Here is a 26,560-nt window from a genome sequence, read left to right as displayed (position 1 = left end):
TGGGAGCTGCACAGTGATCTCCCACCTCTGTGCAGCCAGTGACCTGTTCTCCCCAATGCCATGCTGGAGCCTCCACATTTATTTGACAAATAAAATTTGCAGAATTTTAAGATATTGTGCACAGAATTTTGAATTTTTTGGCGCAGAATGTAAAGAAGTAAGTACAGTAAAATTACTGAAGAGAAGCATGTGAGGCAGCTGTGGGAAGCAGCATGGGGAGTGGGGCTGCCTTCTGCTCGGGTGTATACTTTTGATTACCATGCAGGCTCAGTTTTCCTTGCTTTTAGCTGGAGTAGTATTTGGTTCTATTTTTGTCAAGTTATTTGCAGTTAGGCCCTACTTCATGAGTTAAGTTTCATATGACTCAGTCTCTTCCCCCTTCTCCCACTACCTTAGCCCGTTGGACTGTTTAGCAGTCTCAGGGTTTTGTCAGTTTGTACACCTCTGTCTGCTCCTGCTGCTCTCATGCAGTCTCTCTCTCTTTGACAGTGCTAAAAAGAAGAGGAAGGGACATCTGGACAACAATTATTTTAGTTTCAGCTTGTGCTCAAAAGGTTGGATGGAATAAAGGAAGACTAGGGAATGCAGTTGGAGAGCTCAGAGGGTTTTGCTTGTCATTTTCTCCCTAAGGAACTGTACCATCAAACAGATTTCTGGAAGCTCTTACACGCACTCTGCGTGACATGCACACAAAAAGAAAACATACCATTGGTTCCAATTTTTGCTAAGATTTTTTGGACAAGACTGGTAGCTTTTTCTTCTCTTTAGAATCCATATTGGTTGACCCAATCATGGTTACAGAGCAGATGTGTTTTGTAGTAATTTCTGTACCCCTGTTAGTAAGTTCATAAGCACTACCCACTCAAAATACTACAGTCTGCTTCCAAAATTTGCATAGTGTTATACTGGAGCCACTTCATATGTATGCCAAAGAAATGGATTTTTTTTTTTTACAATAATAAAGTATGGAAAGGTTAAAAAATAGTAACAAAAAGGATTTTTGCATGAATGCAATTTGTGTGTGCAGGAACAAGGGGAACAAAGTTTTAGCTGAAAATATTCTCCTCCAGTTAACATAAAAGAGAATGAAAACTCTGCTGCTCCACCCTCCAAAACACGTTTTCAGCTCTTTGGATCGTCACTGTAGTACTTGTGAATGTATGTATAACACCTTATTGCTCTTGAGTTTCAATAGGTCTCATTTTACATATTATACATTATGAAACCATAGGTAGTGCTAGTAATTTCTCTAGAAATAGAACCATACAATGATTTGCATGACTCCTTTCATGGTGAAAGTAGTGATGCTAAACTACCATATTCTTCCCTTCAACACACTGCATTACTTCTGTACTACAAATACTGCTTGAACACCCATGCGATTAAAACTTCTGCAGAAATGATCTTACATTAGAATTTTTTAAAATATATATTTATGTTGGCTCCTTACCCACCGTGGACTTCTGCATATGTATAGAAGATATAGTTGGAATAATACTGCCTCTATTGAATCTTCACTGCCACCAGAGTTTTGGAACTACACCAATATTTCATATCCAACCAGTGCAGAACGCCACTGTAAACTTGGACAAGGCTACCCAAACCTCTCACACAGGTCATGTCTGACTACAGGAGTGTGAATAGAAGTACACATCCAAGTGCTCTGCTGTAACTTCCCTGTCTGGACACTGCAGGCATGAACTAAAAGGTTCCTAGCTCTCATTAAAGAGGACTGTGTTAACACAAACTAGGAACCTTGATGTTTATCCCCACAGTGCCCTTATGGGGGGAGATACAGCACAGCATTCTGGTGCACACTGCTGTTTACACCACCATTGTTTGAACTGCGGGACAGAATTTGTGAATTGGATTTGTGAATAAAACTAGCATTTTGAACTTTCTGCTTGTGTTAACCCACTGGACAACACAGCCTTCTTTAAGCTAATTTCTAGCCTGCTTTATTATTAAACATAACAGCTACCTTATTGTTATACTTTCTGTTTGAGCATAGTGTTCTTCTGATTGTCAAAATCACTATTAAAACTACCCAGAAAATGACTTAGTCACTGAGAAGTCAATGTTTATAACCTGTCACGTACTAACAAATTTGTGGCTACCAGAAAGTTTCATAAATGCTCATTTTAATTACAAGTTTTATTTAAATTAAAATATAATTCTCAGTTTATAGATAGTGAGAAATATTTGTCGTCTATGCAAGTTTCAGAGTACGCTGCTGAGGAAGGCTCTGCTTAGGAGCAGCCTCTTTCATGTGAGTTTCTGTGGTTTACCCATATTTCTTTCTTTCTCTTTTCAACACAAGACTGTATTGGTCTGTGCCCTCAAAATAAAAATCTAATGACAAAATACCTATTTGAATTCAATTTTATTACTCCTTTTACTGTGGCCTCATTGTCCACTGTACTGCATAAGTAATCAGTAAGGATGGAAATTTCAAAAGCACTGTAAGGTGTCAGATGCCAAGCTGTTGACTCTCCATGGGAATTGGACACCTAACTCCAGTAGGCACTTTTGAAAACTCCACCCTTCATAGTTTTAAGGGCCTGATCCCACAAGTCTTCCGTGTGCAGGACTCTTATTGAAATCAGCGGGAGCTCAGCATGCATAAGGCTTATAAGACTAGACCACGGGTGTCCAAATTCCCCTCAATGGGCCTGATCCAAAGCCCATGGTAATCAATGGAAAGATTCCCCTTAACTTCAGTGGGTTTTGAATCAGGCCCAATAATGTTAATAGGAATTAGCAAGAGTACAACAAATCTCTTAGCTATTTTAGATCAGGTTCTGGTTTGGTTCCTCTCTCAGAATCTTTGCATTGACTTCAGTAGGCTCTGGTTTAGGCCTCTACGCAGTTACAAAACCTCCTGATAATTGATAACCTCAGTGGCTCGACTAATGGTGGTGGGAGTCTTTAGGTGTATGTGTGGTGCATTTCAAGCCAATAGGTATAAATGAAGGTGTCACCACCAATGACCCATTGCCCTCCCCGCAGCTCCACCACTGCTCAAAACCTAGCTCCACTACTGGGTAACCTATTGAAGTTTTATAACAATACTTAATGATTAATGATTTACTCTAGGTTTATTTGTACTGCTAGGACTTCTCTACATGGTGTATTAGCCCACACCAGTGGGGTGTAAATTCTACTGTGCACTCGTGTGTTGCACACTAAATGGCCCATGTCATCCCTGCTGGAATGCACTAAATCTACCTAGTGCGTGTTAATATAGCGCAGTTTCAAACAGTACTGTGTTAATACGCACTAGTGAGCTTTCAGTGAATGCCAGCAGCGTCCACATGGGTCAGTTAGCCTGCGACGCACTAGAATTTACATCCCTCTGGTGTGGACTAATACATTCTGTAGACAAGCCCTTATGTTTCTTAAGTTGGCTAGATAGGACTTGTTACTGCTTTTTATTTATTTATTTTTAAAAACAAAAAGCAGGGTTTCCTGTAGTGTGCAGGAGAAATCCTGTTCACAATGCAAAGCCCCACTCCCTAGCTACTTTGGTTCCTGGTTTGGTAAACACCTATGGAAGTGCGTATGTGGCTCAGGAGGGATTCCTATGCAGTGAGAGGCGCCCCCCTTGTATTTTCATCAGTCAGCTGTTAAAAGAGGGGTGATGTATGAGCACTTGGTTTTGTATAATTATGGTTTCCTTCCCTCCTTTTCCCCATATTTTTAAATTTGGTATTTTTTAAATTTAAATTTTGAGTATGGGGGTAGGAATTCAGTAACATTTTAAAAATAATTACCCAGATTTTGGGAAAGCCTCCTGCAACTTGCAGCTCAAACAAGTATCAACAAAACACAGTAAATAAAATCCTGCCGTAGGGCAGGTGGGGATAAACTGACAAGTTGGCAGCTGTAAAGTAGTGGGATATACGTGCAGGTAGTCCATTCCTGACTTCAGACCCCATTGTAAATAACTGCCTGAGACGAATCCTTACAACACTAAACATGGCTGCTGTGTAGTTGTTTTATATGTGCAGGCCTGAGATGTAAAGACCATTGGTTTGACACCTGCTCTATTTTTAGTGTGGAGATGAATAAGCTCAGTGCTACCCAGTGAAGCATGTGTAGACTGCTACGCTGGATGGCCATTTGCTAATTCTGCTTCCTCTGGAATGGATACCAAAATTCCTATAGAAGCAGGATCAGGCTTCAAAAGTGGTTTTGCAAGCAGACTATCAATGGGGTGTGCAGGAAGAAGCGCTGAATATAACCATAGTGGGTTACCGTGTCAAAACCATGTCTGCTCCAGGAATTTTTCACACACCCCTTGCCTGAGATATATTAGTACAAATTAAATTTCAAGCCACTCAAGCAGTAAGTGGCCAAACTGGCTCTCAGTTATTCACGCTAATAGTGCAGTTCGGGAATATTGTAAAAATATTTAAAATACCATTTACGCTAGTTTTACAGTCTCTCTTACAGACGGTGTAGAAATGATACCTGTTGAGTATAAATGTCTCACAAATTAGCATGGCATTCATCCTTAGGGCAGGGACAAGGACGACTGGTGTGCACTTTGATGAAGAAAATGTAAGAGAAATTCACAGTTCCGGTGATCTGTTAATATCTAAATACTTAATGTCTCTGCAGAGCCAATGCTTATTATTTACAGCAATTTGACAGAATGAAAATATTCACATCTACCCCCCAGGTCTTCTGTAAATGTTTATTGGTGCCCAACAGTATTAAATACACACATCTTCTAAACGTTGTTCAAGTTCTGTTTTTAATATTCATTTTTATTTTTACAGGAAATTATTTGCCAGAAGAATAATGTAAGTAGGAGTATTTTTAATTTTAAATTAAATTTGGATTTCTGTCCCACTTAACATTACTTATACTGTCCTGTTTCCTGCATGGATCACTTAATATTATCCTCCTGTGTTTCCCATTATAGTTATTTCACATCGCTGTTGAACTACAGTTCTGAATGTTTGCACTCTTAGCAGCAAACTGTACACATCATTTCATAAACCTGTTGCTAGGTAGCATGCTCACCCCATTACCTTTTCTCTACCCTTCAATAGTGTTTTCCTTTCAGTCTCTCCTATTTTTCTTTTACACCCCCTCCCCCCCTTTTCTTTGACACTATGGTTTTGTTCTCTCTTCTCTGTCTCTTCCCTCTAATTTCTTCTTCCTATCTTCTAGCTTTCTTCCCCAGAACTGTTTTAAACACATGCAGTGTTGTCCTCCTGCTTGTAAAAACTGTATGCAGTATGTATATGGTACCGCAAGCATTGTGTGTCTGTCTGTCTCTCTGGCATACATGCATACTCAAACTCACCCAGCTCCCATCCACTTGCTATGCATATTCCTGTGCAGAGGCTGGGACTTCCACTCCCTCTTTTCACAGGAAAGATACGATACAATCAGTGGCAGATTAATGATTTTGCCGCTCCTAGGCCCAGAAATAATTGCCGCCCCCTCCCAGCAGCTCCCTGCTCCAGCTCACCTCTGCTCTGCCTCCTCCCCTGAGCGCGCCACCGGGTCCTGCTTCTCCCTGCTCCCTGCCAGTGCTTGTGCGCGAAACAGCTTCGTGAAGGAGCGGGGAAGGGGGCGAACACGGCGCGCTCAGGCGAGGAGGTGGGGCCAGGGCGGGGATTTGGGGAAGGGGACCAATAGGGACAGGGAGGGGGCGGGGAAGGGGTGGAGTTGGGGTGGGGCCAGGGGCGGAGGGCACAAACTGGCACCGGGGGAAGCAGCCTCTGGCTGCTATTATAAATTTGCTGCCCTAGGCCTAGGTCTTGTTGGCCTAGGCGTTAATACGCCACTGGATACAATTACAGAGCACTTTGCACTGACTGTTGGCTCCTGCTGGCTCCCTGCAACAGCATTGACACTGTCTGGGTCTGCTGCTGCAGAGTAAAAAATTGTCCTCTGCTGCTGTGCATACATCAGCACAGACCTAACAGGCATGGGTGGACCAGGTCTGATCAAACTAATATTACTCAGTACAAATCAGTGAGCAGACTTACTTGCCAGGTGCCATTGGCAGGTGAATAATGCGTGTAGTAGGTGGACAACAGTTAGTATGGGCAACAAGACAGAATGATCATATGCTAATTTTACAATACGAAATTCTTTATATGTTTAAAATTAATTAACAGTTTGATTTGCTGCTGAATGTTTCCAGTGGATCCTTGCATTCCATTGTCATCACTGGAATGTAAATGGATGATAAGTAACGGTGGAGAACTGTCAGTGAAAGGGGTAAATCAGACAGGAAATTTTGGTTAATGAACTGTGTTTTTCTCTGGGTATTTGGGTGCAGTATTAGTTCCCTGAATGGGGAAGGGAAATCTGGTGAGATTGTTCTAGAAACAAGGTGAGGAGGCTGCAGAAGGTTTTACAAAATGAGGGCCTGTGGTATGGATCTCCTGTGACTTCCATTGAAATGACTGGGAATTGAGAGTGCTGGAGATGTGCTGTTCATCTGATATTCTGGCTCTGTGGCTGCCAGCCATTGAAGCTCTATACACTTCTGCAGTTCAGTATCCATTCATTTTTTGGAATTCATAGAAGATTAGGGTTGGAAGAGACCTCAGGAGGTCATCTAGTCCAATCCCCTGTTCAAAGCAGGACCAACACCAACTAAATTGCCCTGTAAATCTTCCTTTCCTTATGTTATAGACAGACTGCCCTGGGAGCCTGAGGGGATAGCCAGGTTTTAGGCCATTAATTTTTATAACAGTGTTGGCATAAAAATATTGTCCAAAACTCTCTTCGTTTATACCCATTCCATCATGTTTACTTGAGCAGGCTTTCTTAGGAATTTGCCAATTTTACCTCAGATGATGGATAAACTCAGTAGTTGCAATCTTCCCTCATATTTTCCTGTATTTACCATAGAAATACTTTTATTTATATCAGTTGCTGACAACTGCAAACACTGAGATAACTTTTTAGATAGCTAAATAAATTTATCTAAGACAAATGGCATGGTTTCTAAGAGGACTTGGAGAAATCAGTGCAGAATTTGGCCCTAAAACTGAACTTAAAGTAGTGGTAGACTTTCTGATCATTTTCTGCTAAGAAATTGAAAAGAATGACAGGTAAAAATTCTTTCTTTTAACTTCTTGTAAAAGTGCTTGTGCAGACATTCTGAGAATTGATGACATAACTGCAACAAAAAGATCCTCCCACATCTTCCAGAGGTAAAAACAGACTAAATGATCATTTAGGCCTTTAAAAATAAGGAAAGGCTTGAGAGCAATGCTACTTCTGCTGTGAATTAGCTTGCAGTACTTACTTTTTGCAAGAATGTTTTTAAAGGCAAACATTTTGGTAAAGGGCTGATTGTCCTTGATATGAAAAGGCAAATGGAGGAAACCCTGCTATCAGGAAATGAGCAGGCAGTATCACATAGAGTAGATTAATGTGGAAACATTGCCTGTTAATATGTTTATACAACAGTTGCTGAGACTCAGTAAGAGGGTTGTTAACTTGACATTACTACTCTGATTAAGAGATTTTCTATTTTACATCTAAATTGGAAGGGAGAATGGTGGACTTATCATCTGGCTTTAAAAAACCCCAGTTTCTATAAATTCTATATAAAATGTGTCCTTAGAGGATTATTGATGTTATCTGGGTGTGCTTAGAAACCTCTTTTTTGTGAGGAAGCAAACCCTAGTGCTTAGAACAGAGGAGAGTGTCAGCAGATCTGGGTTTTCTTCACAACTCCTCCAATGATTTATTATGTGACCTTGACAAGTCACTTGGAGAGGGATTTCCAAAGGGCAATTAGGTGCCCAGCTTCTGTTTACTGTCAGTGGGAGTTAAACACCTAACTCCCATTTGTGTCTTTGAAAATCTTTCCCTTAATTTATTTGTGCCTCCGTTTCCCTGGCTATAAAGTGGGTATAATTCTTGCCTGATAGGGTCTGTGAGGTCTGTTTAATTCAGTGTTTGTACAGTGTTTTGAGACTGAACTAAAAAATAAATTAGAGAAAGGAAAATCAGTGAACATAAGAACAGTCATACAATGCCAGATGCTTCACAGGTAATGAATGGAGCAAGACAATTATTGAGTGATCCATCCCCTGTTGCTACTCCCATTTTCAGAGGCTAGGGCCACCCAGAGCATGAGTTTGCATGCCTGACCATACTGGCTGTTAGCCATTGATGCACCTATCCTCCATGAAGTTATCTAATTCTTTTTTGAACCCAGTTATAGTTTTGGCCTTCACACCATCCCCTGGCATTGAATTCCACAGATTGACTGTGCATTGTGTGATGAAGTACTTCCTTTTGTTTGTTTTAAACCTGCTGGCTATATAGTGAAAAGTAGTATGTCCTTCAGGGAACACTATTATGTCACATGATCTTGTAAGTTGTAGTTCTATAAAAGATCTTCTATTAGGCATTGAATTGAAACATATGAATAGTTATCTGAAAAAATGTTTCCATTCCCTGAAACGCTAGTGAGCGGTGTTTATATAACATACATATATTTCCAACAATCAGGATCCCTTGTCACCAAGGGGTTAAATGAGTTGCAAAATAGGGGTGTGTGTATGTGTGTGTGTCATAAGTAATTGGTGTTTGTTTCTTTTGAACTTTGTCTTCCTACAAAAATTCATTGCCAGCTGTTTTGGTTTTTGTTGCAACATGATATTCTCCTTCAGAGTAATAGCTAATATTATACCGGTAGGTTAAACTACAGCAAAATTTTTGTGGGCAGAGTAGGGGAAGATAACAGCAAACGATCATTTCCTGTTACAATGTGATTTTATAGTAATCCAGTGGATAAAGTCTGAAAACAACAAAAGTATTTATTCTGTGTATTGCAATAACCTTAGAAACATAGGTGGTTTGATGTTTATGCGTTTAAGCATAGTTTTTGAGGTCAAAAAGGTAGCCAGCGGAGCCATTCTAAAAGTTCTTGTGAAAAGGAATGTTATTTTTAAAAAAATATTGGCATAACAGCTGTGTTGTATGGATGCACTTTGCTTATGCTAGCCGGTCAATTTCTATTTAATTCAATCCTCTGTGGCTTACATGTTACTTATTGGGACAAATAGCTGCAGTTCAGGTTAATGGCAATACAAGTGACTTTTCACATATTCCAATTAGAACTGAAATAAAAGTTAATGGGGATGTGATGTGGATGTTTTGAGTCAAACAAAGCTTAAGCTATGTAAATGTTTACTTAGTGGTACAGTATTTCTAAAAATATTACCAGTATTTCCAATATTACCAGTATTACCAAAACTCATGAAATAGCTCCTTGATAAAGAAAAGAATCATTGAGCATCCCATACATTTTAAGCCTCCTCCTTACACTATATTGGAGCAATAAATAATCTCAGCAGTTTCCATAGGTATATGAAAATGGAAAATAATTGGTAGACTGATCACCTCTAAGATCAGTGCAGGATGGAGAGGAGAATAGCGTCTAACACAAAAGGAGGGTAACCACCTCTGCGGCAGTGTTACTCCCTTCTACTGGACCCCGTAAAAGGCAGGTTCAGGGTATCCACATGGGGGAGGGTTAGGGAATAGGAAGGCCAGGGTCGGCTAGAGGGATGTATATTTTTCCCGTCTGGCTCCTGGGAGCTATGAGTGGAAGTGTTATATAGTTTGTGACTGTAATATTTTTCCACAGCTCCTCTCTGACGGCAGAGTCTCCATTTAAGGCTTGTCCTGAGGCATTTCTTAGGAAGCCCTGGCAGTGCTGCTCCAATGGAGCCCTGGCGTGAGGGATCTGGCGTGGGGCATGCCAGAGACCCATTGTGGCTGAGGAGGTTTGGGGCCTCAGGTTGGTGAACCTGACTGTAGAATGGGTTTGGGGGCTGCCCCCATGGTGTCTTCCACACGGTGGCAAGGAAAAACTTCTGTAATCTACACCTATCCCCTGAAACCAGGGGCGACGGTGCACCATTTAAAGTTGTTGAGCCTGCCCCACTCTCATTCACAGCAGCTCCAGTCCTGTGGGGCTGACCTGGCTGCCTGCTCCAGCCTGTTGGCTCTCAGTATAGCATGCAGGCAGGGCTCTCCCCTTGCAACATCCTACCCTGCCCCCTTCTTGACACTGATGCCACTGTATTGCCATCTCTGAGCTGGTCTGGGCTGTGGCAGGCCAAAAAGTGGTTGGCCAAGGCATGGGCAGCCCCCACCAGTTCTGCAACTTATGTCTGACCGAATGATCTTGGAGGGAAGCCTATGAGAGTTAGCTCACAAAGTCAGCCTCCATTACAGTTCCTTGCTGCAGGTTTTCCTGTGAGGCGGGTGGTTTGATGCTGAGGTATCTAAGTAAAGCAGTGGTTCTCAACTGTGGTCCACTGTTTGTTCAGGGAAAGCCCCTGGCGCGCCGGTCTGATTTGTTTTACCTGCCGCGTCCGCAGGTTCGGCCGATCGTGGCTCCCACTGGCAGCGGTTCGCTGCTCCAGGCGAATGGGGCCTGCGGGAAGGGCGGCCAGCACATCCCTCGGCCTGCGCCACTTCCAGCAGCTCCCATTGGCCTGAACCTGCAGACGCGGCAGGTAAACAAACTGGCCCAGCGCGCCAGGGGCTTTCCTTGAACAAACAGTGGATCACAGTTGAGAACCACTGAAGTAAAGGAGTGTTCATGTGGTAGTGCAGATACCACACGGTGCTAACTGTGGATAATTTATTGCATTTTTAATGACAACACACCGTATTATTATGATTATCTTATTTATAATAGACGTGCTACTGTCGTGCCATAGGCCATGATCAATATATTGAGGCCCCATTGTGCTAGGAGAGGCGAGCAGGTGGTCAGTGGTAGCAAGTCCGGTGGTATATAAAATACTATAGCCTCAGTGCTCACTTAATGAGCAACTGTTAAATATTTTTTCTCCTCATTGTTCAATGAATTATTTACTGCACACCACTCTAACTCTGCTCTTACAACAGAGTCATGAATTTCCTCGTGGGCTTTTCTGTGGTGCTTATAACTTTAGCATGTAAGTGATTCAGAAACCTGTGAGATGTGGGAGTGCTGTCATCCCGTGTTACAGATAGGGAGCTGAGCCACAAAGATTAAGGTCAAAAGTATCTGCTGATTTCGGGTGCCCAGTCTGAGACATGTAGGACCTGATTCTTCAGAGTACTTAGCACTTTACATGTTCAGAGCACAGCTCCCGTTGATTTCAGTTGGAGCTGAGAGTGTTCAGCTCTCTGCACATCAAACCCCAGGGTCTCAAATCAGGCATCCAGAAACTGAGGAACACACAATTAGTGACCATCTGTGGAAAGGTTGGTTTAAGTGCCTTGCTTAGCATCACATTGGAACTCTATGGCAGAGGCAGGGGTAGAATCCAGTTCTGCGCCCGGGTGGCATTCAGCTGCCTTACTCATAAGACTGCCCTTTCTCTTCCTGCAATCCTCATCTCATTCACTAAACACCTTCCGTCTTCTGCAACAAATGAGGCAGGAGTCCTAAAGACAACAGTCTCCTTCACTACATAACCCTGATTTCTCCCCAGAGCAGGTCCACACTGTGCAAGTAACTGAACTTGGAGGGAGCATGCTCAGTTGCTCTGTGGGGATGGTGCATGCAGTCTGCTCAGTGCTCGTAGCTGTGAGAGGCTCAACCCTGCTCAGTGGGGATGGAATCTTCTAAGAAGTCTCTCCTGAGCATGAGTGAATTGCGATTTTTTTTCAAAGGCTTATAATTTGGCCAAATGTGGGTGTTTTTTCCCCCACTGGAGCAGCAACAGACACATCCCCAATGAAAGGGCCCACTCCCTACCAAATTTCAAGCCCCTGCTACAAGGTTTGGGGGCACCAGAACATTAACACTTCAAAACAACAGCTTTGCCTTATCCTTGGGGACAACTCAACTGTTAGCTGCGGTTTTCAAAATATCTCTCTCTCTCTCTATCTCAAACAGCTGGGGCTAGATCCCACCCAGGCTGCCCAATTTCATCACAAATGGCTAAAGATGGGCAACGTTATAAACACCTGAAAATAGGATATTGTGACAGGAAGGGTTGGTAACCTAAATAATAGGTAGTGCGACCCGCTCTGTTTGTTTGTTTAATTTTATATATATAATTCAAAAATAAACAAACAGAGTGGGTCGCACTACCTATTATATATATATAAAGAGAGACAGGGCGTGTGTAAGGGAGTGTAAGGGAAGGAAGGGAAAGGTGTAATCTTAGGTAAATACAGTAGGATATTTTTGATTTGTTCCGTAAAGTGAATTTAGATCAGTAAACCTTGCTGACTCTTTCATATTTTGAGTTCATGACCGATTTATCTGTTACCTGGGTTCTCCTTGGAAGAATCTAGGACACTTTTATGAGGAAATCTGTAATGGAGACCATCAAAATCAGAGACCGAGTCCTTCTATACGGACTTGTGGCACACAAAGGCTGAAAAAGACTAAGGGTCTTATTCTTCCCTTAGTCCACATATGAAATGCACAGTGATCATTTCACATGTGATGCAAGGTGAGAATGTACCTTTAAATCTGGACACCGAATGAAAGTGGGACATGATTTATAGGTCATTCCTGATATCTTTAATGTGCCCTGCTCTTTAAGTCTTGGGTCCAATTCTGTCCCCTTTCAAGTCAATAGCGAAGCTCCCATTCGCTTCAGTGGGAGTAGAAACGCCCATACTGTGTATTTGTATTCATTGTAACATCAACACATGGAAAGTTGATTTGATTACTGAAAATTCTCTGGGAAAACAGGTTTAATAACTTGTTTTAGGGTTATGCCATCTGTTACAGACAGCACCATGTGTAGTCAGAGAGCTGCCGTCTTTGACAAATTTACATCAAAAATGCTAAAATAATCATAACTATGCCTCAAGAGAGCCAGCAGGAGAATTGCAGAAAGCTGACGTGAATCATAATGTGAGAACCCATAGGAAGAGTATTTCCTAGCATCAAGACTGTTGGCAACTTTTCCCTCAGATAATGAAAATAAAAAGCTAGATTTGAGGGGTTCTGGCTGTGCTGGTTGGCTGTGCACTAGCAGATTCTCTCAGCCCATAAGGCAAAGGATTGCAATTTAATGAAGACTCCTCCTCCTGTGCAGATTCCCCCTTTCCTCAGGTGGGATCCTGGAGATAGTGATAGTTAGGGGATCCCTATAGAAGTTATGCTGTCAAGAGGATCAGGGACCTAGAGAGGTTGGGAGACACTGGTTGAGGCAACTGCACAGTTGCCTCTTGCCTGGAGTGAATCCTCCTAAATTTGTGGGTTTGTTGGGAGGAACCTCTAACCCCTTCCCTAGAATGTCAATTCCTACACTGACACACAGCATGCTGAATAAACCATTTATTTATTTATTTATTTAGAGCATGGTAGTGCCCACATTGCATGAGGTGCTTTCAATCACATCAGACGACATGATCATCTCTGAATCAGATTGTACCGAGCTTCCATTCCCTCTGTTCAGGAATAACCTGTGTGGAGGATAAAGGGGCTTTATAAATGATGTGAATAACTAAAGGAATGTAGATTTGCTTTCCTACTTCTAATGTTCAGAATGTAATTAAAGTAAATACTAAGAACTTTTATTGTATCTTAAAAGAAACAGAGTAGGGGCTTTTTTTAAATTTTTTTTAAAGGGATGAAAAAGCAAGACAAAAAGGAGTGTTGGATACAGACACTTCTAGCTGTGAGCAACACAAAGTCTTCTGATAGTTTTCATAGTTCTAGGTACTAGGTTTAATCTGAAAAATGCTCAGAGAATAAGCCTTGAAGGTAGTTTAGTAATAGGCAGTGAGCTATTTCAGTGAGTGAAAGGATATTATAAAAATATATCACTTAAAACACTTGTAAAAATGAATCACTTGTTTAGTCACTAGGCAATAAACATTTGCTCACATATTACTGACTCCTCTTAGAGATTCCATTTTCTAATTAATCTGACTGGTTTGATGAAATACACCCTGTTTTACTGCAATATGGATAATCTCTAAATAAGAGGCCTGATTCTGCAAGGTGCTGAAAATTTTGGCCCGAGTCCAGCAAAGCATTTATGCATGTGCATATCTTTGTATGTGTGTAGTCCCACTGACTACACTAATGATGGGATTCTAAAAAGAGCTGATTGGAAAGCTTCCCAGAAGAAGAGCTCTGTGTATGCTCACAAGCTTGTCTCTCTCACCAACAGAAGCTGGTCTAATAAAAGATTTTACCTCACCCACCTTGTCTCTCTGATTGGAAAATGGAGTTTTTGTCCAATTGTATTGTCGGGGTGCCACTTCTACCCACTTTAAAGGCTCCTTTACAATGCCAGAGTGGCAAAGAAGGGGCACTTGTGTAATTGAGAACTGGGCTTTTTGTCGTATTCATGTCAGTAGTGACAAGGCGGGTGACAAGGCAATATCTTTTATTGGACCAACTTCTGTTGGTGATAGAGAGAAGCTTTCAAGCTTACACAGAGCTCTTCTTCAGGTCTAACAATTTTCTGTGTTCTTTGCTTGCTTCTTTCTTGAGGGCCAGAAAGTAAATTTATATTTCATTTCAGGCAGTGCAAGTTGAGCAGTTGCTTTTTTTTTGTTTGTGTTTTAACAGGAAAAAATGTGTGAGACTGTAAGTTTGCTTGCTTTATTATTCCATTCAAAATTATATTCGTGCAAAAAAGTAAATTCAGGATTGGGTTCTCAAGAACTGTTGATCAAAAATGAATGAAAAGCACTCAGATACACTAAAGAAAGAGCAGCTTTCCTGTTTGTAAGGTTATGAAGGGGTTAGTATTCTGTTTCTGGAGGTGATCCAAGAATCATACCAGAATGAGCTTTTGAGTCTTGTGGGTTTCAAAAGCTGAAAAACATCCTTTTCCAATGTTGTTTTTTATTTAAGAACTCCTCTTGACAATGTCCCAGAGCTCTCAAAATCTTCCCCACAAGCTAGTCACAGTTTTGTTTTTTTTTTAATTTTCTGAATAAGCATCAGGAAGTAAAATACCCTAAGAATAAATCGCCAGCCACATAAGCCTTTCTGCTAGTTCTGTCTCCCTAACACTCCTCCTAAGAAAAGACAGTTAATTAGAAGTAGGATGTACCTTCACTTCCTGTGTTGGCTGTAGGCCAGTTGCTGCCTTTCCTTATCCCATAATTGGAGCCGAGGGAGGGAAGATTAACCATTATACCTGGCTAACCTCTTTTCCTCTCTTCATTTGTGCATATGGCGGTTGGGCTAAAGCACCCCACCTTTCCAAGAGGGTACATCCATTAGCATTATGGGTATGTTTGCACTGCAGTCGCTGGGTGCGACTGTAGCTCTTGTACTGGTAGCAGTGAAGCTGCGGCAGCTCAGGCTTCAGCCACCTGAGTAATTATCCAGGATTCCAGTGAAGCTCCACTGCTCCCCGGTACCTGAGTCTAGCTAGATCAACAATGGGTCGGGTACGTCAGCACAAGGTGTAGTCACAACCCATGACTGCAGTGCAGTGTCTTACATTGTTTCTCGCTGGTGAATAAAAGCCATTTTGGCTTCTGCTCGTTGTACTCCTTGGATGCTCCTCAGTGGTGGAGGTAATAGGGGGAATAAGACAGTGATACCCCCCTCCCGTGACCTTTAGGTGTATATGTGATGTCTTATCACCTGACAACAGGGGCTCCTGTCACACAGGGCTGGGTGTGACTCCCTGCTCAAGGCATTTCAGCATGGCACAAGGGATCACATGGCACTGTAGCCCCATGCACAATGCCACTCGCTCAAATTTGGCCTGGCCGCCATTCCGTCATGACAGAGGGGCAGCCAGGCCAACCTGAGTGGCGCTGTGACCCTGTGTGCCAAGTAACAATGGCTAGAGTGGGGAGCTAGCCCATGGGACAGGAACTATTGCTGCTGGGTGAGTGCAGGGCAGGCTTACTGTCTGGCACACTCCTCCCCTTCTCCCTCTACCCCTGAGCCTCCCTTCTGCACTGGTCTGGGATTAGGGTTGTGGTTCCAGGGCAGAAGGTGCTGCTGCAGGTGGTCGGTGTCCTCTCGGTGGGGCAAGGAGGAGGCAGCAGCAGCAGAATGCAGGTACCCCAATAAAGACCCATCACCCTTAGGTTGCAAAACTTTGCTCACCACTGCTGCTGATTAAATATTGTAAGGCCCTGGTCCTGCAATTCACTGTTCACGGGTGTGCCACTGACCTGCTGTGCCTATGCACAGTGAAATGCAGGATCATGACCTAAGCGTTCAGCTAGGGGGTTTGTAGTTGTATGGAGATTTGTAGATTCATCTCATGTAAACCCCTACACATCACATAACCCCTCTCAGGCTCTGAGTTAGGCTCAGAAGTGGAGCTTGGGGCCTTGCACAAGCCATCTGAATTGGGTGCAACTTTCACTAAGTGAATTTAAACTTTGTACTTAGCAAGTCTGAGACTAAAAGTTAAATATTTCCAGACTGCCTAGAAGGTCACTTAGTTTAAGATTGTAAATAAAGGGCAAAAAAGTAGGGAAAAAAAAATCTATTTGCTAAATTTTGTTTTACAGAAGGAACAGAGCTGGATGTTGAGAGTAAGAATAATCATGTGGTTCAGATATTGGATCATAATTCAGGAGAGCTTCTGCCACTGACTTCTTGTGTGACCTTGGGCAAATCACTTTATCGCTCTGTACCTTCATTCTTTGTTGAATAGAGATAATAATCCTAGAAAGCAGTGTGGTCTGGTTGTTAGCCTATTGGTCTGGGAGGACTCCTGGTTCAGCACTGAACTCACCTGTGTATGTCTGTTTCCCCCTCCCCTCTTTTGTCTCTCTGGTCTATTTAGATTGTAAACTGCTTGGGCTAAGGCCTATCTCGGACTGTGTTTGTGCAGTGCCTTGCACAGTATGACCCCAACTGGAAAATACTTAGTACTAATAATAATGTCTACTAAGGCATTGGATACTTTTTCAGCAGCTCAGCCTAGACGGTCAGCCTCTCTCACGGTTTTCTAGAGTCCACCACCATCGTACCATCTGCCTCATGCTATTTCTCAATATAATGGGCTAAATTTTCAAAAATAATTTCCTAAACTGCATTTACAAACCAGAGAGTTTGTGTACACAAAACAGATTTATACAGGTAACACCAACAATTTAATGTTCAGAAACCAGTTTTGCATGCAGAAATACATGTTGTGTACAATTCATATTGCATGTGTGCACATTTGGTTGGTGGGTGTAACTTAGGCTCCTGAGTTTGAAAGTTTTGGGAATCAGAATCATAGAATATCAGGGTTGGAAGGGAACTCAGGAGGTCATCTAGTCCAACACCCTGCTCAAAGCAGGACCAGTCCCCAACTAAATCATCCCAGCCAGGGCTTTGTCAAGCTGGACCTTAAAAATATCTAAGGAAGGAGATTCCACCATCTCCCTAGGCAATGCATTTCAGTGTTTCACCACCCTCCTAGTGAAAAAGTTTTTCCTAATATCCAACCTAAACCTCCCCCACTGCAATTTGAGACCATCACTCCTTGTTCTGTCATCAGCTACCACTGAGAACAATCTAGATCCATCCTCTTTGGAACCCCCTTTCAGGTAGTTGAAAGCAGCTATCAAATCCCCTCTCATTCTTCTCTTCCGCAGACTAAACAATCTCAGTTCCCTCAGCCTCTCCTCATAAGTCATGTGTTCCAGTCCCCTAATCATTTTTGTTGCCCTCTGCTGGACTCTTTCCAATTTTTCCACATCCTTCTTGTAGTGTGGGGCCCAAAACTGGACACAGTACTCCAGGTGAGGCCTCACCAATGTCGAATAGAGGGGAACGATCATGTCCCTCGATCTGCTCGCTATGCCCCTACATATACATCCCAAAATGCCATTGGCCTTCTTGGCAACAAGGGCACACTGACTCATATCCAGCTTCTCGTCCATTGTAACCCGGGGTCCTTTTCTGCAGAACTGCTGCCGAGCCATTCGGTCCCTAGTCTGTAGTGGTGCATTGGATTCTTCCGTCCTAGGTGCAGGACTCTGCACTTGTCCTTGTTGAACCACATCAGATTTCTTTTGGCCCAATCCTCTGATTTGTCTAGGACCCTCTGTATCCTATCCCTACCCTCCAGCGTATCTACCTCTCCTCCCAGTTTAGGGTCATCTGCAAACTTGCTGAGGGTGCAATCCACACCATCCTCCAGATCATTTATGAAGATATTGAACAAAACAGGCCCGAGGACTGACCCTTGGGGCACTCCACTTGATACCGGCTGCCAACTAGACATGGAGCCATTGATCACTACCCGTTGAGCCCGACAATCTAGCCAGCTTTCTATCCACCTTATAGTCCATTCATCCAGCCCATACTTGTTTAATTTGCTGGCAAGAATACTGTGGGAGACAGTGTCAAAAGCTTTGCTAAAGTCAAGGAACACCACATCCACTGCTTTCCCCTCATCCACAGAGCCAGTTGTCTGCTTGTGCCCAGCTTTTATGACGAGATAATATGCTTTTTCGTAAGACTAAATGTATACATCTAGGAACAAACAATATAGGCCAGGATGGGGAGCTTGATCCACCATGACCCCAAATCTTTTTCAGTCACTGCTTCCCAGGATAATCTGCTGAACATCTGCTCCCAGTGCGACACTGTGGCCAAAAGTGCTAATGCAATCCTTGGATGCATAAACAGGGAAATCTTGAGTAGGAGTAGAGCGGTTTTCACCTCTGTATTGGTCACTCATGTGATCATTGCTGGAATAGTGTCCAGTTCTGGTGTCACATTTCAAGAAGGATGTTGATAAATTGGATAGGTTCAGAGAAGAGCCACTAGAAACATTTAAGTATTAGAAAACATGCCTTATACTGTTACTCAAGGAGCTCAATCCTTTTAGCTCAACAAAGAGAAGCTTAAGGGGTGACTTGATTGCAGTCTGTAAGTACCTACATGGGAAACAAATATTTGATAACAAGGTCTTCAATCTAGCAAAGAAAGGCATGACACGATCCAGTGGCTGGAAGTTGAAGCTAGACAAATTGAGACTGGAAATAAAGAGTACATTTTTAACAGAGTAATTTACCATTGGAAGAACGTACCAAGGGTCGGTCATAGTGGATTCTCTATCACTGACAATTTTAAAATCAAGATTGAATATTTTCTAAAAGATCTGCTCTAGGCATGATTTTGAGGAAGTTCCATGGCCTGTGTTCTACAGGAGGTCAGACTAGATGATCACAATGGTCTCTTCTGGGTTTGGAATCTATGAACCCATGAAAATTGAGCTTTCATCATTGTTTTACAGCATGGGGCCCGTTTTGCCAGAGAGGGTATATGTGAGCTGACATCTCCTTTCCTTCCACTGTTGAAGGAGAGTGGGCTGGCCTGTGAGCCACTAAACCTTGGAAAGAATTTGAGGCACAAAATTGCAGGAACCCATGCAGTTTACTTCCTAAAGGTGGCCCTGCTGCTTTGATTTCCAATTCACTAGTTAAAGGAATACAAACTTGGAGTGAAATCCTGGTCCCATTGGAGTCCCTACGTGTTCTTTCAGAAATGCAGACATTCAACATGTTTATCTATGCACACATGTTCCTTTGGTGCATGTGGCATACAGCAGTAGTTCTCAACTGGGGGTCCATGGCTCCCTGGGGGTCTGTGCATGAGCCCTTTCAGGGGGGCCATAGGCCCCATGGCTGAAACCCCTCAGGTACCCTGAGCCCTGGCACCCCTCTCTCCTGGGTCTGAAGCTGGGAGTGACACATGTCTGAAACCAGGAGCCCCGGTGTACCCCCTCCCCCGCACTCTGAAGCTGGAGCGGTGTGGGGCTGAAGCCCTGAGCCCCAGCAATCCTGCTGGCAGAAGCTCTGAGCCCATGGCAAACTTGGGAGGTGGGCACAAGTGTGTTGCTCCATGCAAACTGCAGTGCCTTACCCAGAGTGGGGCAGCTCCACTCCACTCCCCACCTCCTCTCCTCCAGCCCCCCTTAGGCTCTGGCCAGGTCATAGGTGGGAAGCCAGAGCCTGGTAGTGCGCGGCAGCTGCTCCTCTGGCTGGGGTGCCATGGAGCAGACAGCTGTGGCATTAACCCCCACCCCCTGCCATCTGCTGCCGGTGCCTGGGGTTGCGGCTACTCCTCAGCTTACAGCCCCCCTTGACTGCTCATGCAGCCGTTAAGAGCTGCCTGGGCGGGGGGACCTGGCTCCTGGGCCGGCAGAGCTCTTGGGGAGCAGCCACCACAGAGGGAGGCCTCCCAGCACACAGCCTCTAGCTATCCCCTCCCTGCACCCTGAGCTACCTCCTGCCTGTACCCAGCCCCTACCAACCGCTCCTTGCGCCCTGAGCTACCCCCCTGCTCATACATAGCCCCTAGATAGCCCCCCTGCACCCTGAGTGGTTTTCAAACTTTTTGAACTGAGCCCCCCACCTTTGAGTTATAATTTTTGGTTGCGCCCCCTTCCCACAACCCAGACAGGCTGGGTGGCATGCTGAGATGAGTCAGGTGGTGGAGATGGCATGCCCTCCCTGGGCCCCACCATGTGGAATCTGGCCAGAGCCCTGCCAGCCCTTGCCCCCCCAAAATAGAAGTCAAATTATGCCTATGCCCAAGGGTGTCCCCCCCGGCCCGGACCCTGAGTCCCACCCCCTAATGGCTCCTGCTGGGTCCTGGAGGTTTTATAGCATGTTGAGGGGGACCTAGAAAGAAAAAAGTTGAGAACCCCTGGGATACAGTACACACTCTGCATACTGGTATTACTATAAGGAGCCTCCTTCTCAACTTGGAAGGCAAATTTAGACAAGCCTGATGAAAAGTAGCTTTCATCCATAGATATATTTAGATACAGTATGTGGATGCCCATATAGAGCTGCTGTTTCTAGAATGCAATAACTCTTTCTTAAACATGGTATAGATACTTTTTCTGACAACATACATATGCTTATAGGCACTGCTGGCAAATGGGGTTTGCAATGCTGAAGGAAATTTTAATTCTTGATGTTAAAAGCTTAATGTGCTTAACTATTTTAGTAATTTTTCAGTCCACAGGGGGGTTATCTTCACATAATTATCTCAAGATAATGCAAATGACTTACAATGTTCATGGCTTGTAACATCTATGGGGCTGACTTAAACTGTGTACCAAATCCTCAGAGGATTATATTGCTACCCTTTCAATATACATCTTTTTGAAAACAATCCATCTCGCTCTCCACTTTAGAATTAAGCTGACAGTCTGGGATGCATGGGACAGGCTGTCAGGCTACTAAAATAGTTAGAAGCATCTTTCTTTTAAGCTAATATGCTGACTATTGTAGGATGAGAGCAAAGCCCTTAAAATGACCCGTTTTATGAAAACAATTCAGAAGTGAAAAAATATAATTCAGGTGGTCCTCATATTCCAGCTAAAAATTAAACCGCATAATCCTAAACCATTTAGGAGAAATCCTGACCCTGCTGAAGTCAATGGCAGAATTCCCATTGACTTCAGTAGGGCCAGAATTTCACTCTTTGCAATTAACAATTTCTAACTTAAGACCTATAAATGAAACAACTGTCTTAACTATTGCATCTTGTTTTCACAGATGTGCACTGGTAACTACATATTTGTTCCATATATGATAACCCCACATAATAAAGTGTACTGCTGTGATAGCAGTTTTATGAAGGGATTAACAGAGCTAATGCAGCCCAGTTTTGAATTGCTCCTTGGGCCAATATGTTTACCTTTGGTGGATCGCTTCATTCAACTCTTGAAGGTGGCACAGGCCAGTTCAAGGTAAGATCTCCTCTTATATCCTCCAATAAAAAAATACACGTTTTTATGGATGATTTCGATATTGGTGGTAGATTTCCTCAGGGAGAGGTTTCAGAGAAACAGCCGTGTTAGTCTGTATCCGCAAAAAGAAAAGGAGTATTTGTGGCACCTTAGAGACTAACAAATTTTCTTTCAGGGAGATGTGACATCCTACTCCCTCTTTAAAATCCTATAGCATTTTCCATGGAATAATTTGAATTGAATGAAAGTAACTATTTTTTAAAACTATCGTTTTAACTATTTAAAATATTTTATTTATTTGTATTGCATTATAAGTTAGGGCCCCACTGTACTAAGATACTGCACAAACGCATAACATAAGACGGTCCTTGCCCCAAATGTCTAAAACAAGGTGTTTAATTGTAGCCAGTATTTCCGGGAGTCCATTCTTAATGATATCAGGAAGGCCCGCAACCTGTACACAGGCAAAGAGCTAGCTGCAGAACTGGCAAGGATACGACAGCGAGTGGATAATATTGAACTCTTGTCTGCGGACATCGTAATAAATTTGCTGCTGTCCTACAGAGACATTCAGGTATGACCTTGCTGTTCAGAAATACGTTTTCAATTATTTTTCTTCTGCGTTGTAAAAGGCATGGTGTTTTTACAGAGTGTGGTAAGCAACTGGTTCATTAATAAGTGCTTGTTACATGCATTATAGTGCTTGTTACATGCATTATAGACACTATTGAAATTAATGAAACAAAACTGATTTTGACTGATGCTTTGTAGCTTTATTTTGAAGTTAGTGTGTGCATCAACTCACTTGGCAAAGGTTAATAACAGACTGCATGTTGTATTATATATGTTGCTTCTTTACAATTAATTTGTTTGATCATAGGTTAAGGATGGTTTTAAAATTTATATCTGTAGATGAAGTGATACTATCTCTTAAGTTCACGAGCCTCTGTAAAAGCTGGTGTATTAAGACTTTAAAAGATTGAGGGATGAATAATAATTAAATTCAATTATACAGTAACCTGCACTAAGAGCCCCAGGGTACTTAATAATTCAAATAATTAACTGCATAATATGTCTGTCTTAATGTGAAAGGTAATACAGATTCACCCTTTAAAGCCAATTTCACAGCAGTGGGACATAAATGCTAAAAGTTCTAGTTCCAGGGAAGAATATATGAATCTATATTTATGTAGTGCAGCAGAAATGACTGCACTGATTTTCACATTTAGTTTCATATTCCTTTATAATAAGAGGTGGAGTATGATGCCAATCATAACATGAGATTGAAGAAATTGAAATCCATAAAGCCTATTATCAATTCATAATAGATCTCTCTGCATGAAATTCCAAATCCATAACTTACAAGCAGAGTTTATATAGACATTTCTGGGAGCAAGCACTTACAACTTCATTATTCTCCCCTTCTCTTGGAAGGATTATGATTCCATTGTGAAATTGGTGGAAACTTTAGAAAAGCTGCCTACCTTTGACTTGGCCTCCCATCACCATGTGAAGTTTCATTATGCATTTGCACTAAACAGGTAAGAATAATTTCTCTCCTCTGAAATAATAATCTGATTTATTGTGTTACTTCAAACTCTCCACAGAGCATGGTGATCCCATTGTAAGATCCCCTTCTGGAATCTTCTCACACAGGTTTTAGTCCCATGTATTGCACTGAAGCATTTTCAGGACTCTGAATTTCATCCCCAACTAAGTTTCCTTCCCCTTCTGTGCCCTCAAATTCCATTTCACCCTTCCTTCTTCAGTGTGGAAGTTCAGTTTATCTTACCATGTGTGTAAATCAGTATTTAACTTTGCTTTCCACCCCGATTTTGTGCAAACAGAAAATATGAGGTGGGACAAAGGCCAAATAAATGTTCCATAAAATGCATTCAAATTAATAACCAGCCTAATTTTGTCAGGGTGCTGGAGGTACAATATGGCAGCAATCCCACTGGTTTAGACAGCCTTGTGTCTCAATATTATCTATTCCGATGTCAGGGGACAGAAGGATAAGTGATGCTAATGTGGTGCAAAAAGTAAACCCTCCTGTCACCTTAAGCAAAGCAAAAGGACAGAAGATTTAGTTCATTTTAAAAAATGTCTTTTCATCTCCCTCCCATGGTTTGCTAGCACATACATATGCTGGGCTATATATGGCTTTTACAAGTTAAGCAGGAAACTCTGATTTTTTGCATGACAATCCAGAAAAATACTGGCCACTGAACAAGACATTAAAATAGGATTTTCAAAAGAGCTCAGCAAGGAACTCTGCACCCTTGCTCTGCTGTCATTCAGGTCAGTGGGAGTTGTACCATTGACTTCCATGAGAACGGAGTTAGTCAAAAAGCATTCATAGTTGGCCTATCTCACACGAAATATAGAAACTCTCATAACAATAAAGGCTAAGATCAGCCTTTATTATCAGAGATAAAGGAGCTTTGAACACCATGTAAAGAGATTCAGAACTGTCCATCTATTAAAATTATTGTGAGAAGATATTACAGGTGACAAGCTGAAAAATTAGTAACATTCATTTCCTACAAAATGAATTGTTATCTCACATTGTTCAGCCTAAGGAAAAGATCCAGGCTCTTTCTAGCTATCATACAAAAGCGCTATGCGCTACCCCTCTGATAATGGGTGTGCATAGCGCTTTTGTATGATAGCTAGAAAGAGCCTGGATGTGGATACAGAATAACAACCAGAAATCCGGTGGCACCTTAAAGGCTAACAGATTTATTTGGGCATAAGCTTTCGTGGGTAAAAATCCCACTTCTTCAGATGCCTGGAGTGTCATGCCCATGGTGCTTTATAAATAAATAGTAATTTTGACCCCACAGGTAACATTTTCAGAAGCATCTAAGACACTTTTGAATATGGTACTTATGCTCCTAAGTCACTTAGGTGCTTTTGGAAATTTTGTTCTACATTTTGAATACAATCCTCTCAGGCAGACCCTTATGGCCATGCACACTCCATTGACTGTAATGGGACTCCACACAGAATGTTAGGATCTACCTTTGCAGTTCTGATTGCAGGATAGGGCCTTAGAAGGTATCTGACATATAGGCTTTTTGCACAGTAGCTAGAAAGGTGTTCAGATCTAATTTCACCTCTTTTCTTTCTCCAGATTGTAAATTCAACTGTAAATTCAAAATCAGCGGTAGCCATGACTATATCTCACTTTAGTGTGTGTGCTTAAGTCAGTGAGGGTGGTTCTGTTCATGCACAGTGTTAACATTCTCCCTTTTGGGAGATTCATGTTATGAGGTGTTTCTTGTAAGCCTAGTCTGAGTGGTGATTGAGAGAGATTTCTGGATGTGTTACTTAATATTTGTGCAAGTGGCAATGGTGTTGACTGTAGAAGAAACAGCATCCTTCATGTCTAGTCTAGAAATGAGGTGTTAAGTGTTGGTTGCTATTAAGAAGGAGTAGAGCAGCTCTTTGTCAGAATTAGTCAGACACAAACCAGGTTTTTAGGAGGGCGCGGATTGCGGAAGAAAGAACGAAAGGAAAAACACACTGAGACCTCTATCTGAGGAGAGCAATGAAAGCATAAAATGATTCATTTCTCATCACAAAATATTCTTATGGTTGGTTTTGCTCATTGTGCTATGAAGTCCAAGTTATAGGACAGTCAACCAGGTAAGACTAATAGCCAGCCACTGAAATTTAGAGGGGTTATTGTGACAGGGTTGGGATTCACCACTGCAGCACCTCCTGCTGTTCACTCTGGGAATCAGCTCAGTTCATGCAGAGCACCCTCTGCCAGTGGTGTCCAATCCTTCTCTCCCCCTAGATTGGCGTCTCAACCCACATTGCTCCCAGCATCCTCTTCAGGACACTGCCCACCAGCAGTGCCCACTGCGCCGGTCTCACCCGCTTCCAGGGGTTTGATGTTATCAGCAGTCCTTCTCTTTACCCCAGCCACAATGGCCAACCACACCCTAAAGTCTAACCCCTTTTGGCAGGGGTCTGGTGCAGTCCTTGATGGCCACTCCTAACTACCAGATGGAAGTGAAATGAGGGGGACCCAACCCAGGGACCCTTTGGCAGCAGCCTTCCTGCCCTCCTTCTCTCCCTTTGTCCATCTCTCTCCCTGGGCCATTTCCCCTTCAGCCCCTTTGCACCAGCTAGGCCCTTTTTCTCCGGGCCAGCAGGTACCAGGCAGGAGTTCCCTTTTGCTCCCCCCACATGTGCTGCACTGTCCCTGGCGCTAGTCTCCTCATACACAAAACAGACCTTCACCCTCTGAAGGCCTAGAAGAGACTGCCTGCACGCTTCCTGGGCAGCCTTTATATAGGGTCTAGCCTAGCCCTGATTGGCTGGCTGTAATACTGACCCTGATTGGCTCTCTTAACAGGCCCTCCCTGATTGGCTGCTGCCTTGTGCAGCCGCTCTGGCCTGTTGTAGCCCAATCTGGCATGGGGGTGGGGTTATCCAGCCCAGTTCCCACTCTGAGAGTAAACAGTTATAAAACAGAGCTCAGCCAAACACATCCCCCTTTTCTCTTCACACCAGTGGTGATCAAGAGAAGATGGGATGAGGAAGACTCTCAACAATTGGTCAAGTCCTACTGCTGTCTGGTCAAAACAGCAATGGAGACATAGAGGGCCTACAACCATCAGTCAGAGACAGGAGCCTCCAGCTGCTCATCAGCAGTAAGCAGGGATGGGAGAGTCTGCACAACACAAAAAAGGGAAACCAATTGCTGTTCCATCCTGGAACCGCTTATGGAGTTTACAACAGCCATAGAGCTATGACAGTGTACCCAGTCTGGCTGACCCAAATGAAGGGGGAGACAGGTCGGCTGAAATTTGGAATGGGGTGCTTAGGAGGTGGAGCATCTCTGTAGTTCCGGTGCCCAGAACAGAGTTTTTTTATTTGCTTTCTTACCAGGC

The 26,560-nt window shown here is 43.0% G+C and overlaps 1 protein-coding gene across 4 annotated transcripts in view; it reads left to right on the top strand.

The window, feature by feature from the left end:
- MAP3K5 (mitogen-activated protein kinase kinase kinase 5) overlaps positions 1-26,560 on the top strand; it is a 156,532-nt gene that overhangs the window by 54,089 nt on the left and 75,883 nt on the right. For 3 of the 4 annotated variants that reach the window (XM_073337413.2, XM_073337414.2, XM_073337410.2), the window contains exons 3-6: positions 4,785-4,808; positions 21,460-21,653; positions 22,059-22,227; positions 23,088-23,194. In XM_073337413.2, the coding sequence (XP_073193514.1) occupies positions 4,785-4,808; positions 21,460-21,653; positions 22,059-22,227; positions 23,088-23,194 (494 nt within the window). The remainder of the gene's footprint in view (positions 1-4,784; positions 4,809-21,459; positions 21,654-22,058; positions 22,228-23,087; positions 23,195-26,560) is intronic. The other variant, XM_073337411.2, reaches the window with a different exon arrangement.

The sequence above is a fragment of the Lepidochelys kempii genome, chromosome 3 (assembly GCF_965140285.1).
Source record: "Lepidochelys kempii isolate rLepKem1 chromosome 3, rLepKem1.hap1, whole genome shotgun sequence".
NCBI lineage: Eukaryota > Metazoa > Chordata > Testudines > Cheloniidae > Lepidochelys > Lepidochelys kempii.
The sequence above is the reverse complement of the archived record's forward strand: the minus strand, read 5'-3'. Positions and strand labels throughout refer to the sequence as shown.